Below are 17174 nucleotides of genomic sequence, written 5' to 3' on the forward strand. Positions count from 1 at the left end.
AAATTTAGCCGCATATCGTTTAGTGAAGTAATTTTTATTTACAACAATCGGAGGCATACACATGAAAAATTCAGGTCTAATGAGCCTTTTTCCTGTGATTTAGGGGAAGGGCGTATAGAGCATCTATGATGTTTAGAATTTTTCTAATGTTAAGATTTTTTTTTCATACTCTGTGAGCTTGAAGAGACAAACAAGAGAAGAAAAAACACAGGTCACCGACCTCGTTTTAATTTTATAGGGCATTTTCTTCACCCACTGTTAAAGCATTTCTGAAATTTTGTAAAATTGAAAAAAAATATGGTACTTTATAAAAGCAAAGAGCTATAAAAAATAAATTTATGTATTTTTTAATACTTCTTTGATAAAACATATACAGTAATATCCCACTTAATGTTATAGGGATTTCAGGTCTTACATGTTCAGGTCTTACATGTTAATATGAATACTAGGTGATGTCAGTATTATATAAGCATAATGTCACTAACAAATCTCTTTCATTTTTACATGTTGGCATAATTACCACACCCGAAAAAAAGCGTATTTAGATCTACAAAAAAAATTCTGATGTTAAGATTTTCAAAATATATGACATAAATAATGACAAAAATGCTTCAAAATGGAAAGAAAAAAAAGTTGGGGTCACCGTGCATCTAAGAGATTTATCTAAAAAAAAAACTGTTAAAAACTGGTGAATTTTGATATTTTTTGTTCTTTTTGTTTTAATTTATATTTTCTACTTTCAAGTTTGCCAGGAACCCACAGATTGTTAGAATTACCTACTATCTATTCAGTGTGAACACAAGCACGAAATGTAAGATATTTTGAATCCTAATGGCTCGGTCACGAAATAATTATGGAGTGACAGTATGTAAAGAGACGTGCCATCCAGTTATGAATCTAAAATTATCACCCTACTTTATCAATATTAGTGCGTATGCGCATGTGTATGTTAGTGCATATTGGGTGATTCAATCAGAACACTGCTAGTAACTTTTAGTGGGAGGATAGTGCAAGATACAAAAGACACTCGAGTTCCAGATGCTTCCCAGGTTCTTTAGCATTTCAGTATGTCTAAATGTTAGTTATTTTTGTATGCGGGGAATCGAACTAACTAGTCCTGGTTTCTAAGTCTGACAGTGTTAGCAACGGACGATTACGTCCCCTCTAGCTATAAAAAATTTTATATATGCAATAACATCTGTCGAATTTCGTAGGTCAGTTTTGGCCATTGCCCATAACGGGCCGTTGCTCTACCACTTATGTCCATAAACGACCTACATGCACCGCATTATGATAATTTGTCTTTGGATGTACATGCGTATTGGAATAACTGTTTTGGCGGTAACGAGTTTACTTTGAGGGCCGCATATTCTCATCTTCATCTACAACTAGTGGTAGATTCTTTTTGTGCATACTTACATTATAAATTATTGTATAAATAAAGCAGAAAGAAATATAATATGCAGCATTCTTTTTATAGTAGCGTATTTAGACAAAGCGCGGGAAATTAACGTCTAAAAATAGAAATGAAGTCAGGTCGATTAAAAAAAACAATGTTCCGGTTTAGTTTTATCATTTGTAGTGTAACGTTTACAACTGTTTTTGAATCGAGAAATATACTACAAAGAAAAAAAGGAATTAACAACGTATTTATTTTTATCGATTTTTTTATCAATGCATGAATCATTAGTTATCACTAACAGCATTTAGAGCTGCCAGATGGGTTTTGTCGATATAGGTAAAGTCACCGGAAAACTTGATTTTTTTTTTCAGCAAAGAGCAATTAGAGTCGCTGAATTATCGTCATAACACAACCATATGGACTAAGTCCGTAATCAAATGCAGTGCAAACAGTTACAGGCACATTTGATGTCCAAGTTTCGGAATACATAGAAACATCCAATTTCTCAACAAGATTTACCATTTCCTCCAGTTAAATTGGTACTTATCTTCCGGTGTTAAGTGTACTCTGTATCCATTTTCTTTTTTCTGAGAACAGTACATATGCGGAGCTCTTTGTCCACTCTTTACTGATGTTCCCTTTTTGGGCATCTTTCAAGACGGAACTGAATAACAAATCCATTTACAAGGTGGATTTGATCTCACTGTAGTATTGTAAACAACAATACTCTTTAGCTGTACCGGTGGGGACGTGTTCATATAATAGCCACGCAAATCATGTAGGCCATGTTAACTCTGACTTGTACATTTCAGTTTTTAGTCTCACACCGCTCTGTGTGTGTTGGTATTTTCCTTTTTTTTCTATCATTTTTTCTGCAAGTCAAATTGCTCTTCAGCATCATAAGGGCAACATTAACAGGAAACTACCGCCACCACACAAACTGAACAAAACAGCGAATCCGACATCTCTGATATTGCCAAATATCTTAAGAATAACTGAAATTACTGTGTTGCTGATAGCCTTTCTAAACATCAATACAATCAAAAACCAAGCAATTATTTCTTGCCATCCATGAACAGGCTCAATAAAACTGAGTCTGCAATTAAAAAAAAATATCGTGTTTGCGACCTGTGGGATCTCCACCTTTTCTATTCTGTCACATATACCTTTATTCATTTCTTGACTTCGCCTTTTGTTTCCATTGCGTGTGTTAGAGATCCGCCTGGCGGGTATTACTTTTATTTACACTGTCTCGTGACTTTGGAATATGGTAGGGTTAAGAGTGAGGTTGGGTGCGCACCATAAACCAGTTTAAGCTCCCCAGTGGTGTTTTTGCCACTGACCGTTCCAAGGCGGTGACCCTCTGTGTTCCTTTATTTGTTCGTTTTGTCCTTGTGTGTTTGCTTTGTATGTGGGTGTGGTTTGGGAGGGTGCACATCTGCGTGCTGTGAGTTTCATTTTGGGAAGGCTGCGTTTTTGGAATGTGGCATTCCATGTTTGATATTTATCCTTATTTTTTTCAACCTATTTTTGAAAACTCACAAAATAAACTAAAATATCTAGAATTCACAAACTAGTGTTAAATGTTATCAGGAAGAAAATGACATCAAAATAAATTCGTTGCCGTATTTTGTCGAAAAAAAAAACAACAAACTTTTGATATTTCTTATGACATTAACCCATTTTCTAATTTAATCAAATTCTACGTCTATGTATTTGTTTAAATAGTGTTCACCCGTTTTCTAAAAACACATCTTTGTGTTATACGATATTTTTGAAATTTTGATATGTTATTAAGAAAGCAGTCACCGTAAAATTTGAATGTGCGCATGCCCGATCGGAAGCAAATGTGATAATTGACGACAATATTTACGACAAATTAAACGTGTTTGTATATTTTTTCTTCTCGCCAGTTATGTTGACCTATCTGCAGTTTGATGCTAAATGGTTTGATAATGTTGAATTAATGGATAAATTACGGGAGGAACAGTACATATCATTTTTGTAGGGATAGCGCTCCCGTAATTTATCCATTAATTCAGCATTATCAAACCAATTTTAGCGTCAAACTGGAGATAGGTCAACATAACTGGCGAGAAGAAAAAATATACGACGTTTAATTTGTCGTAAATATTGTCGTCAGTTATCACATTTGCTTAGATATGTCTCATTTTCTGTCCATTTCGCCAGAAGCGCGCACATTGTAAGAAGTTCATGGCAAACTGGACAGAAAATGGGCCATATATGGTTTAGATATGTCTCATTTTCTGTCCATTTCGCCAGAAGCGCGCACATTGTAAGAATTACTTACAATGGACTTTAAATTTGGAAAATAATGGCAAGTTGTAAAAAGCCAATCCATCACGAGTCTGAATCGGTACATCATTTTCAGTCTGTCTATACATATGATGGAGACAAGTGGAGGCATGCACCACATTGAATCTCCCTGTTTTGATGATCTTATTTTTTCGTCTTACAACATCTGCAGAATTCCGAGGGATTGGTTGGTGCCTGAGCCCAGTAGGGCGAGGGTACCAACGTATTTCGAATGTTTCTGAAGATGTTATAACACGAAATGAACATGCGCTAACGCTATTCTAGCATAAAACGCGTAAAAACGTCCTTAAATTTTCACGAAATGCGCACGAAATGTTGCTTTTTCACGTTGACGTCATTTCCTTTCGAATTATCCGTTTTGGGGCCGAATGACGTTTACGCTTTGCCACGGAACGCGCATATAAAAAAGGTGTTATGACAGCACGTGAGCGCGAGAATCTCTCTGTTAACACTCGTTCGTCCATCTCATCGAGTTACAGCTGTTGACTATGCATTCTACTTCCCTACTTCCTGGGCTCCTAGATTCGCAATTCTCTGGTCGACGACAGCTGGCGTTTTATCACTTTTTTTTCCTTTTTTATCTATCGGCGAGAGCCACCTTATTACCGGTTGGCGTCGACAGAAAATCGTCCAGACAATTGACATCTTGGAGGAGATCGAAGACTGGCGTTCCAGCATACCGGGTCATGGTGTTATCGGTGGCGTTACAACATTAGACTACATCAACTCGCCATGTACTACATCAGAAGACGCAACTTTAGAAGAATCAACGCAGAACATTCAACATGAGGCTAATCAACTTAATTAAAAGAAGAAACTTAGGAAATGCTCACCCATATGGTTCAACGGTGGCATAAATCCTCATCATCAACTTCGTTATAAATTTCGCTCAACAGCGACTCTAATATTACTAAAAACAGCAACTTTAGTGACAAAGAGCCTCGTCTCTTAAAATAATATAACAATTTTAAGCAACTGACAGTTCCTATAACTAATGACTGTTGCACATGATATTTAATTATGATTGTAGCTTTATAAATAATATTATTTAATAAAACTTATATTTATTTAATTTAGAAAATAAACTGAAATGAAATGCGCAATTGGATATCTTTAAGATGTTGGGAAAATAGCAAATGGCGGACTATCTTTTTATAGTAGCGGTTTTTGACCTTACGCAACTGACAGTGGGAAGAATTTTAGACATTTCCTTCTTCCTGGTCAGCTGACTTTTGTTGACAAAGAAGACGAACCTTTTTTCGTTCATTTTGGTTAATTATATTACTTCAAATGCCCGTATATGCAAATGTTTGAAACTTTGTACTGAAATTTGGAGGGGATTAAGGTATCTATACAGGTAATTTACTTTTAACGAAAATCTTAAGATTCCTGTTTTCGGATAAATTGAATCGGACATATGTCAACTGATCATCATCTCATTTTCAAAGTTCAGTAATTGCCTCACTCTCGCGATTTGAGTATACTGATCGACAGTCCAAAAAATAGGATTTTAGGGATAGCATGATTTTGACTGCCCTGTCCTGTTAGAGGGATGACAACTATAAAATATCAGACACGGCAGTGGCTAGGATTATGCTTTATGGTCATATATGGTACCGTAATCCTAGCCTCCAATTCTAGGATTACGGAAAATCCATATTCCTAGACAACCCTATGAGGATAGGCTAGGATTACGGAAATATTTAAAAGGCATCAAATATATGTTAGGACATGCATAAATGACATTGTAAACTTACTTATTTATTAAATTTCGCTTAAAATAGCGATTTTTCATGCCTGCCGTAGTATTTCATGGGGTTAGTATAGTAAGAAAATTGTGTGGTCCACGTTAATATCTAAGATGCCTGAGATTTCAATACCTGTCAAAGATGTTGACAAACTACTACCAGGGCTATCACCCAACAAAGCCTGTACGTGGTTCAGATGAAATTTAAAGAAAACATTACATAATATGCATAGTGAATAATTTAATGAAAAACATTTTTTTAATTACTTAAATTTTAAGTGCTTCAAGTTAAATTATTTTTACCCCGGCTTCAAATTGCCCTGCTGATAATGTCGTATGCTGTGTTCACTTTTCTTGTTTTCTGACATGTGTCTTTGCTTTGGAAGGTGTGCTGTTATATTGTGGTAAACATTATTGATAGCTGGCTTTAGCCCGTAAACATGTACCATCAGTTGTGATGCATGACTTATTGTGATCTCATATGTGTTTTTTCCCTTACAAATTATGTTTGGCGATTTATTGGTCGATATGTAAGTCCACTTCACCTTGCTCATGTTAACAAAATATGATGATACAGTTCTAATAATGAAAAAATATATTTAGCAGACGACTTTGCATGAGCAATTCACTTCCTTCATGTTGTTTTTGTTTTAATATGAAGCAAGTTTATCATTAGTAATTCAGTTATCAGACATGACAAAAATTGTTAAGTTAAGGAAGAAAAAGGTTTCAGCAAATACTTTGAAAGTCTCGTTTTTTTCTGGTTTGTCACATATTTTCATAACTGGATTTCAAAGGTTTTGATGCAGTTTTTCAAGAAATATGGACAAATTATATTAAAAATGTACTACCGGTAGTTCTGATAAGAATCCTATCCACTAGTCTATGTACAAAAGCATAAATAGAAGTTTAAAAATTTTCTGTTACATAAATAGACCAAATAAGATATAGTTGTGAGTTAAAAATTTAACTTCCTATTCCAGGATTACATTCTTAAAAGTTTACATTTGTGCATGCACTAGAATATCTTAATAGGAAGTCAAAATGAAAAATTACAGTTCAGAAACCAACACCACTTCTCAATGTTTTTGATTTTGGAACTGTGTGGTAGACACATCATTCAGTGCATTGCATAATAGGATGTGTTTTGGTGTGTATTCCAAACAGGTGTCAACTATGCCAATGTTTATTTTTTTTAATTTTGTGAAGAACACTGATGTGTTGAAATATTAAAGGCTAGAGATATTTTGTTGTGGGATAATAAAGGACTTTACCTTATGTGCAACATACTGACAGTACTACTGTCCCTGCTAGAATTGTGTATGCAAGATAGCATGAGCCATTGCCCAGTCCGCACCATGTCAGTCAGCAATTTCAGTGAATAAAGTAAGCCAGACCTGAATGCCAAATGAATTATGCTTAGTACTGTGTAGGGATGAATGGGTTTGAACACCTACAGGTAGGACTTCCACTTCCAGATCTCCAAAAATTTTTGTTTTCAAAAGTGAGAATTTTTCAGTTCTGATAGCTGACTTTATTTTTTATATTTCAGCATGCAGCAGCAGATTTTGGAGTCAATGGCTGCAAATGATGAAACACTAGGTCAGGAAGATGTTTCACAACATGGGTACCAAACATTTGGTAACCGGCAACAGCCAGAATCCAGTTACCAGCAGCAGACAGGAAGTAACAGCCAGCAGACTGGTTCCAGTTCCAATCCAAATGTAACTCAACAGCCAACTTCTAGAAATACTCAAGGTAGAGGCACCGAGCCAAAGCCTGGTCTTACACGTGTAAGGTCATTTTACACACCATACATGGAAGATAAACTTTGCAGAAAACTTAAATACTTCTTCATGGGACCACATGAAAAGATCAAAGCAAAAAGAAAGTGCCCATGGAAATTGCTGATTCAGATCTTGAAAATAGCCCTTGTCACAGCACAGGTAAAACATGGATTTTAAATTCAGTGTTTGAAAATAGTTGCTTATTTATATTGTAATATTAAAATACCATAACATGGATTTTTTGTCATCATCATGATTCTAATTCCTTTAGTTTTCTTAGATGACTCAGTTCAGATGTTCTATTTTGTGGCCAGTTCAGATGAATAATCTTTTGAACAACATGACTCTGATTTTGTGCAACATTACAGTGTTGTTCAATTTTACATACATTAGCTGTACAACTTTGTTCCTGCTATGTGTAATTTAGTATAGTTGGTACCATTACAACCAGTAACACATCTGCTAGCTGCCGACCTTTAACTATGGTAGATATAAAAAGAATAAGGTAAGTGGAACACAGAGACAAGACAGGTCAGGTTTCAATAATTTTATTATAATACCGACGTTTCTACCATTCAGTAGTCTTCATCAATTAACTATGGTTGTTAAATAACTTCAGAAACCATCAACAGCTGCTGGTCCATCTTGGTTAGAGTCATTCGTCTTGTACCATTACCATCAAGCTTGTTTACTGTTGTTATTCTTGTACTATTATATCTGATCCAGTTTGTTTACAGTCATTCTACTTGTACCATTACAGCTGATCAAGTTTGTTTAAAGTTGTTCTTCTTGTGCTGTTACAGCTGATCAAGTTTGTTTACAGTTGTTCTTCTTGTACTATTATATCTGATCCAGTTTGTTTACAGTCATTCTTCTTGTACCATTACAGCTGATCAGTTTGTTTAAAGTTGTTCTTCTTGTGCTGTTACAGTTGATCAAGTTGTTTACAGTCATTCTTCTTGTGCTGTTACTGTTGATCAAGTTTGTTTACAGTCATTCTTCTTGTACCATTACAGCTGATAAAGTTTGTTTAAAGTTGTTCTTCTTGTGCTGTTGCAGTTGATCAAGTTTGTTTACAGTTGTTCTTCTTGTACTGTTACATCTGATCCAGTTTGTTTACAGTCAATCTTCTTGTACTATTACAGCTGATCAAGTTTGTTTACAGTTGTTCTTCTTGTACTGTTATATCTGATCCAGTTTGTTTACAGTCATTCTTCTTGTACCATTACATCTGATCCAGTTTGTTTGCAGTCATTCTTCTTGTACCATTACAGCTGATCCATTTTGTTTACAATCATTCTTCTTGTACCATTACATCTGACCAAATTTGTTTACAGTCATTCTTCTTGTACCATTACATCTGACCAAGTTTGTTTACAGTCATTCTTCTTGTATCATTACAGCTGATCACATTTGTTTACAGTCATTCTTCTTGTACCATTACATCTGATCAAGTTTGTTTACAGTCATTCTACTTGTACCATTACATCTGACCAAGTTTGTTTACAGTCATTCTTCTTGTACCATTACAGCTGATCACGTTTGCTTACAGTCATTCTCCTTGTACCATTACATCTGATCAAGTTTGTTTACAATCATTCTTCTTGTGCCATTACATCTGATTAAGTTTGTTTAAAGTTGTTCTTTTTGTGCTGTTACAGCTGATCAAGTTTGTTTACAGTCATTCATCTTGTACTGTTATATCTGAATTCTGATCCAGTTTGTTTACAGTCATTCTTCTTGTGCCATTACATCTGATCCAGTTTGTTTACAGTCATTCTTCTTGTACCATTACAGGTGATAAAGTTTGTTTAAAGTTGTTCTTCTTGTGCTGTTGCAGTTGATCAAGTTTGTTTACAGTTGTTCTTCTTGTACTGTTACATCTGATCCAGTTTGTTTACAGTCAATCTTCTTGTACCATTACATCTGATCCAGTTTGTTTACAGTCATTCTACTTGTACCGTTACAGCTGATCTATTTTGTTTACAGTCATTCTTCTTGTACCATTACAGCTGATCAAGTTTGTTTACAGTCATTCTTCTTGTACCATTACAGCTGATCAAATTTGTTTACAGTCATTATTCTTGTACCATTACATCTGATCAAGTTTGTTTACAATCATTCTTCTTGTACCATTACAGTTGATCCAGTTTGGTTACAGTCATTCTACTTGTATCTTTACATCTGACCAAGTTTGTTTACAGTCATTCTTCTTGTACCATTACAGCTGATCACATTTGCTTACAGTCATTCTTCTTGTACCATTACAGCTGATCCAGTTTGTTTACAGTCATTCTATTTGTACCATTACATCTGATCCAGTTTGTTTAAGTCATTCTTCTTGTGCCATTACATCTGATCGAGTTTGTTTACAGTCATTCTTCTTGTACCATTACAGCTGATTGAGTTTGTTTACAGTCATTCTTCTTGTACCATTACAGCTGATCGAGTTTGTTTACAGTCATTCTTCTTGTACCATTACATCTGATCAAGTTTGTTTATGGTCATTCTTCTTGTACCATTACAGCTGATCCAGTTTGTTTACATTTCTTCTTGTACCATTACAGCTGATCCAGTTTGTTTGCAGTCATTCTTCTTGTACCATTACAGCTGATCCAGTTTGTTTACATTTCATCTTGTACCATTACAGCTGATCCAGTTTGTTTACATTTCTTCTTGTACCATTACAGCTGATCCAGTTTGTTTGCAGTCATTCTTCTTATACCATTACAGCCGATCCAGTTTGTTTACATTACTTCTTGTACCATTACATCTGATCCAGTTTGTTTACAGTCATTCTGCTTGTACCTTTATAGCAGATTCAGTTTGTTTACATTACTTCTTGTACCATTAACGATCGTTTGTTCAGTCATTTATTGTACTCTTAGTCATTCTCTTGTACCATTACACTGATCCAGTTTGTTTACATTCATTCTCTTCTTGTACCATTACATCTGATCCAGTTTGTTTACATTACTTCTTGTACCATTACATCTGATCCAGTTTGTTTACAGTCACTCTTCTTGTACCATTACAGCTGATCCAGTTTGTTTACATTACTTCTTGTACCATTACATCTGACCCAGTTTGTTTACAGTCATTCTTCTTGTACCATTAGTATTTACAGCTGATCAAGTTTGTTTACATTTCTTCTTGTACCATTACATCTGATCCAGTTTGTTTACATTTTTAGCTCGACTATTCGAAGAATAGTCTAGCTATTCTACTCACCCTGGCGTCGGCGTCGGCGTCACACCTTGGTTAAGTTTTTGCATGCAAGTACATACAGCTATCATTTAAAGGCATATAGCTTTGAAACTTATTTATTCTTTTTCTAGGTCAATTACCAACCTCACTGGGTCAAGTTCCATAACTCTAACATGTATTTTGAGCAAATTATGCCCCCTTTTGGACTTAGAAAATTTTGGTTAAAGTTTTACATGCAAGTTGCTTTCTCCAAAACTAATGCAGATATTGAATTGAAACTTCACATGTGTCTTTGGGGTTATAAAACTAGTTGATAGCACCAAGTCCCATAACTCTGACCTTCATTTTGGCCAAATTATGCCCCCTTTTGGACTTAGAAAATTCTGGTTAAAGTTTTGCGTGCAAGTACATACAGCTATTACTAAAAGGCATATAGATTTGAAACTTATTTTTTCTTTTTCTAGATCAATTACCTACCTCACTGGGACAAGTCCCATAACTCTGACATGTATTTTGGGCAAATTATGCCCCCTTTTGGACTTAGAAAATCCTGGTTAAAGTTTTGCGTGCAAGTACATACAGCTATTACTAAAAGGCATATAGATTTTAAAAACTTATTTTTTCTTTTTCTAGATCAATTACCTACCTCACTGGGACAAGTCCCATAACTCTGACATGTATTTTGGGCAAATTATGCCCCCTTATGGACTTAGAAAATCCTGGTTAAAGTTTTACATGCAAGTTACTATCTCCAAAACTAATATAGATATTAAATTGAAACTTCACATGTGTCTTCGGGGTTATAAAACTAGTTGATAGAATCAAGTCCCATAACTCTGACATGTATTTTGGGCAAATTATGCCCCCTTTTGGACTTTGAAAATTCTGGTTAAAGTTTTGCGTGCAAGTACATACAGCTATTACCAAAAGGCATATAGCTTTGAATCTTATTTATTCCTTTTCTAGGTCAATTACCAGCCTCACTAGGTCAAGTTCCATAACTCTTAACATGTATTTTGAACAAATTATGCCCCCTTTTGGACTTAGAAAATTCTGGTTAAAGTTTACATGCAAGTTACTATCTCCAAAACTAATGCAGATATTGAATTTAAACCTAACATGTTTCTTCGGGGTTATAAAACTAGTTGATAGCATCAAGTCCCATAACTCTGATATGTATTTTGGTCAAATTATGTCCCCTTTCGAACTTAAACTCTTTTGATATTTAACATTTTGGGTAATAATTTCCTACTTCTGTGACAATATTTCGAATAGTCGAGCTTGGCTGTCTTACGGACAGCTCTTGTTTCTTGTCACATTACAGCTGATCCAGTTTGTTTACAGTCATTCTTCTTGTATCATTACAGCTGATCCAGTTTGTTTACACTTCTTCTTGTACCATTACAGTTGATCCAGTTTGGTTACATTTCTTCTTGTACTGTTACAGTTGATCCAGTTTGGTTACAGTCGTTCTAGCCTGGTAGACTTTGTTGAGAAGAGTACCATAACAATGGAACATATGTACTTGATGTCGTGGGACAGTACATATGAGACCTTGCCTTATCCAGCTGCTATAGGCAAATATGCCTTGTATACAACAGAAGACATTATAAAACATATCAATTTTGCTACCTGCAAGGTACAGTACATTTTACTTTTGTTACAAAATATATTTCATTTTATTTAAAAAAAATATGTTTATGTTAAGGTATCTCGAACTGAAGTTACTGTTTATTGGGGCCCCCACCCCCTCAAAAAAAATGTGCAGGGGTACTTATAGTAACTGTTGCCCTTATCCATCTGTCTGTCCATCCGTCGATCTGAGTTTGAGTTGTGGGTATCTCAAAAAGTATTTGACCTAGATTCATCTTACCTGACAGGATTGTTATTCAGCACGTGAAGTTGTGCACCTAGTGTTTTAATTGGGATCTCGCAAGTTTGTGTTGCCTGTATCTCATAATGTATTTGACTTGAAGAGTCATAAAGCATTATAGGATTGTTATGTAGCAAACAAAGTTGTGCAGTTGGTCTTCTCTTTGGGATTTCACCCAGCCAGACCAGAGTTATGGTTCTTGATTTAGTAAAAAATACACATATGTGCCTAAAATTTGTGTTGCATGTATCTTGAAAAGACATTTCACATAAAGTCTTGAAACCATATACATGTACAATAACAGGAGCGGGGACACCTGTGTCCTATTGACACATACATGTATCTAGTATCATTTTAATATTTGCACTTTTAGTAGTTTCTTTTTGTGAAAACATTCTGGTCAGGAATACTATGTTACTGTAGAGTTGTTAAATGGACAGACCTGAAAAACTGAACACAAAGTTTTGCAGGCAATGTTCAAGTCCCAAAGCTTGATGCTTAATAATGTTCACAAACTTTCCTGACAGAAGTGAGTTTATTTTCTTGGACATTCATCCTTATTAACAATGAAAATTGTTATTCATTTTCTCCTTGTATTTTCAGTATGATCAGACTGAGATTGATGCTATAGGGTCACTGAGATTTTACAGGAAAAATGGGACAGTTAATCAAATGAAAATGTGTCTACACAAATACAGATCGAGTCATATAAATGACACTACAAACAAATATAAAATTGATTCTACAGTAGATACAAGTAATTACTTTCTAGCTCACCTGAGCCAAAGGCTCATGGTGAGCTATTGTGACCGCTCAATGTCCGTCGTCCGTCGTGTGTCGTGTGTCCGTCAACATTTTCTAAAAAAGTCTTCTTCTTGAAAACCACTGGGCAGAATTACACCAAACTTCACAGGAATGATCCTTAGGTGGCCCCCTTTCAAAATTGTTCAAAGAATTGAATTCCATGGAGAACTCTGGTTGCCATGGCAACCGAAATGAAAGACTTTAAAAATCTTCTTCTCAAAAACCAGAAACCCTAGAGCTTAGATATTTGGTATGAAAGCATTGCCTAGTGGACCTCTTGCAAATTTGTTCAAATCATGACCCCGGGGTCAAAATTGACCCCGCCCAAGGGGTCACTTGATTTTACATAGGAAAATCTTCAAAAAAAATCTAAAATTAAACCAGAAGGCCTAGAGCTTAGATATTTCACATGTGGCATTGCCTAGTGGACGTCTACAAAATTTGTTCAAACCATGACCCCCGGGGTCAAATTGATCCCGCCCCAGGGGTCACTTTATTTTACATAGGAAAATCTTCAAAAAATTTCTAAAAATAAACCAGAAGGCCTAGAGCTTAGATATTTCACATGTAGCATTGCCTAATGGACCTCTACAAAATTTGTTCAAATCTTGACCATCGGGGTCAAAATTGACCCCGCCCCAGGGGTTACTTGATTTTACATAGGAAAATCTTCAAAAATTTTCTAAAAATAAACCAGAAGGCCTAGATCTTAGATATTTGACATGTAGCATTGCCTAGTAGACTTCTACGAAATTTATTCAAATCATGATCCCCGGGGTTAAATTGACCCCGCCCATGCAGTTACTTGATTGTACATAGAAAAATCTTCAAAATTTTCTAAAAATAAACCAGAAGGCCTAGAGCTTATATATTTGACATGTAGCATTGCCTAGTGGACCTCTACAAAATTTGTTCAAATTTTGACCCCCTAGTGTCAAATTGACCCCGCCCCAGGGGTTACTTGATTGTACATAGGGAAATCTTCATAAATTTGCTAAAAATAAACCAGAAGGCTTTGATCTTAGATATTTGATATGTAACATTGCCTAGTAGACTTCTACAAACTTTGTTCAAATCATGACATCTGGAGTAAAATTGGCCCCGCCCCAGGGGTTACTTGATTGTACATCGGAAAAATTTTCAAAATATTTCTAAAAATCATCAGTTTGACATTTGAAACATGTAGCTCATATTACTCAGGTGAGTGATTCAGGGTCATCATGACCCTCTTGTTGAAATATTTTAATATTTGGTTACAGAAGATATATATTTTGATCTTTATTCAAGGGATTATAATATACAATAGAAGCATGTTTTACTATATTTAAACACAGCAAAGAGGATATTCATACCATGGAATAATTTTAAAAGTGTGTGGTAACTTCACTGGTAATATGTTATATTAAAAACGTACATTGTCTTCTTCAGAGTACTCTTATAACATTATTTATGCTGTTTTATTTATTTACAAATTACAGTGAGCAGTTTAAGCATAACTTGGTTAAAGACTGTCTATTATTTTGTAGATTGTTACTCTGTTGGTAAATGGAATGAGTCTGGCAATGATTGTAATGATTCATATGATATTGTGCAGTACATGAAACAGAAATACAACATGACGTTAAACTCAACCATCTTTGATAGGTAAGTGCATTTGTTTGTTTGTTAATCCCCCGCTGTGGCGGAGGGATTATAGGAATGGTCTGCGTCCGTCCATGCGTCCTTCCGTCCGTGACAAAATCGTGTCCGGTCCATATCTCCTAAACCCCTTGAAGGATTTTCATGAAACTTGGGTCAAATGATCACCTCATCAAGACGATGTGCAGAACCCATGAGTCAGCCTAGTCGGTTCAAGGTCAAGGTCACAACTCAAGGTCAAAGGTTTGAGCCTGCCATTTTGTGTCCGCTCTATATATCCTTAACCCCTTGAAGGAATTTTATAAAACTTGGATCAAATGATCACCTCATCAAGACGATGTGCAGAACCCATGAGTCAGCCATGCCGGCTCAAGGTCAAGGTCACAACTCAAGGTCAAAGGTTTGAGCCTTCCATTTTGTGTCCGCTGTATATCTCTTAAACCCCTTGAAGGAATTTTATAAAACTTGGGTCAAATGATCACCTCATCAAGACGATGTGCAGAACCCATGAGTCAGTCATGCCAGCTCAAGGTCAAGGTCACAACTTAGGGTCAAAGGTTTGAGCCTTCCATTTTGTGTCCGCTCTATATCTCCTAAACCCCTTGAAGGATTTTCATCAAACTTGGGTCAGACGATCACCTCATCGAGGCGATGTGCAGAACTTATGAGTCAGCCATGTCGGCTCAATGTCAAGGTCACAACTGAAGGTCAAAGGTTTGAGCCTTCCATTTCGTGTCTGCTCTATATCTCCTAAACCCCTTGAAGGAATTTTATAAAACTTGGGTCAAGTGATTACCTCATCAGAACGATGTGCAGAAATTATGATTCAACCATGCCAGCTCAAGGTCAAGGTCACAACTAAGGGTCGAAGGTTTGAGCCTTCCATTTGGTGTCCACTCTGTATCTCCTTAACCCCTTGAAAGATTTTCATCAGACTTGGATCAAATGATCACCTCATCAAGAACTCATGAGTCAGCCATGTCAACTCAAGGTCAAGGTCACAACTGAAGGTCAAAGGTTTCAGCTCTGTATCTCCTTAACCCTTGGATTTTCATGAAACTTTGGTCAAATGATCACCTCATCAAGACGTTGTGCAGAATTCATGAGTCAGCCATGTCAGTTCAAGGTCAAGGTCACAGCTAAAATCAAGTCCCATAACTTTACTCTTTTTAGCTCACCTGTCACAAAGTGACAAGGTGAGCTTTTGTGATCGCGCGGTGTCCGTCGTCCGTCCATGCGTCCGTCCGTGTGTGCGTGCGTGTGTCCGTAAACTTTTGCTTGTGACCACTCTAGAGGTCACATTTTTCATGGGATCTTTATGAAAGTTGGTCAGAATGTTCATCTTGATGATATCTAGGTCAAGTTCAAAACTGGGTCACATGCCGTCAAAAACTAGGTCAGTAGGTCTAAAAATAGAAAAACCTTGTGACCTCTCTAGAGGCCATATATTTCACAAGATCTTCATGAAAATTGATCAGAATGTTCATCTTGATGATATCTAGGTTAGTTATGAAACTGGGTCACGCTCGGTCCAAAACTAGGTCAGTAGGTCTAAAAATAGAAAAACCTTGTGACCTCTATAGAGGCCAAATTTTTCACAAGATCTTCATGAAAATTGGTCAGAACATTCACCTTGATGATATCTAGGTCAAGTTCGAAACTGGGTCACGTGCCATCAAAAACTAGGTCAGTAGGTCTAAAATAAGACAAACCTTGTGACCTCTCTAGAGGCCATATATTTCATGAGATAGTCATGAAAGTTGGTCAGAATGTTCATCTTGATGATATCTAGGTCAAGTTCGAAAGTGGGTCACGTGCCATCAAAAACTAGGTCAGTAGGCCAAATAATAGAAAAACATTGTGACCTCTCTAGAGGCCATATTTTTCATGGGATCTTCATGAAATTGGTCTGAATGTTTATCTTGATGATATCTAGATCAAGTTCGAAATATGGGTCACGTGCCTTCAAAAACTAGGTCAGTAGGTCAAATAATAGAAAAACCTTGTGACCTCTCTAAAGGCCATAATTTTCATGGAATCTGTATGAAAGTTCGAAACTGGGTCAACTGCAATCAAAAACTAGGTCAGTAGGTCTTGAAATGATGATATCTAGGTCAGTTTTGAAACTGGGTCACGTGCCTTAAAAAAATAGGTCAGTAGGTCAAATAATAAAAAAAACCTTGTGACCTCTCTAAAGGCCATACTTTTCATGGGATCTGTATGAAAGTTAGTCTGAATATTCACCTTGATGATATCTAGGTCAAGTTTGAAACTGGGTCAACTGCAGTCAAAAACTAGGCCAGTAGCTATAAAAATAGAAAAACCTTGTGACCTCTCTTAGAGGCCATATTTTTCATGAGATCTTCATGAAAATTAGTG

General features: G+C 36.0%; 1 protein-coding gene across 4 annotated transcripts in view; it reads left to right on the forward strand.

The window, feature by feature from the left end:
* Positions 1 to 4932: 4932 nt before the first annotated feature.
* The window catches only part of LOC123524410 (mucolipin-3-like), a 31192-nt gene continuing 18950 nt past the window's right edge, over positions 4933 to 17174 (forward strand). For 2 of the 4 annotated variants that reach the window (XM_053538888.1, XM_053538885.1), the window contains exons 1-5: positions 4938 to 5096; positions 7039 to 7432; positions 11928 to 12119; positions 12957 to 13110; positions 14684 to 14801. In XM_053538888.1, the coding sequence (XP_053394863.1) occupies positions 7040 to 7432; positions 11928 to 12119; positions 12957 to 13110; positions 14684 to 14801 (857 nt within the window). In that variant the 5' untranslated portion in view covers positions 4938 to 5096; position 7039. Of the gene's footprint in view, positions 5097 to 6611; positions 6637 to 7038; positions 7433 to 11927; positions 12120 to 12956; positions 13111 to 14683; positions 14802 to 17174 lie in introns of those variants that run through there. The other 2 variants (XM_053538886.1, XM_053538887.1) reach the window with 2 other exon arrangements.

This window comes from Mercenaria mercenaria, chromosome 3 (genome assembly GCF_021730395.1).
Source record: "Mercenaria mercenaria strain notata chromosome 3, MADL_Memer_1, whole genome shotgun sequence".
NCBI classification, from domain to species: Eukaryota; Metazoa; Mollusca; class Bivalvia; order Venerida; family Veneridae; genus Mercenaria; species Mercenaria mercenaria.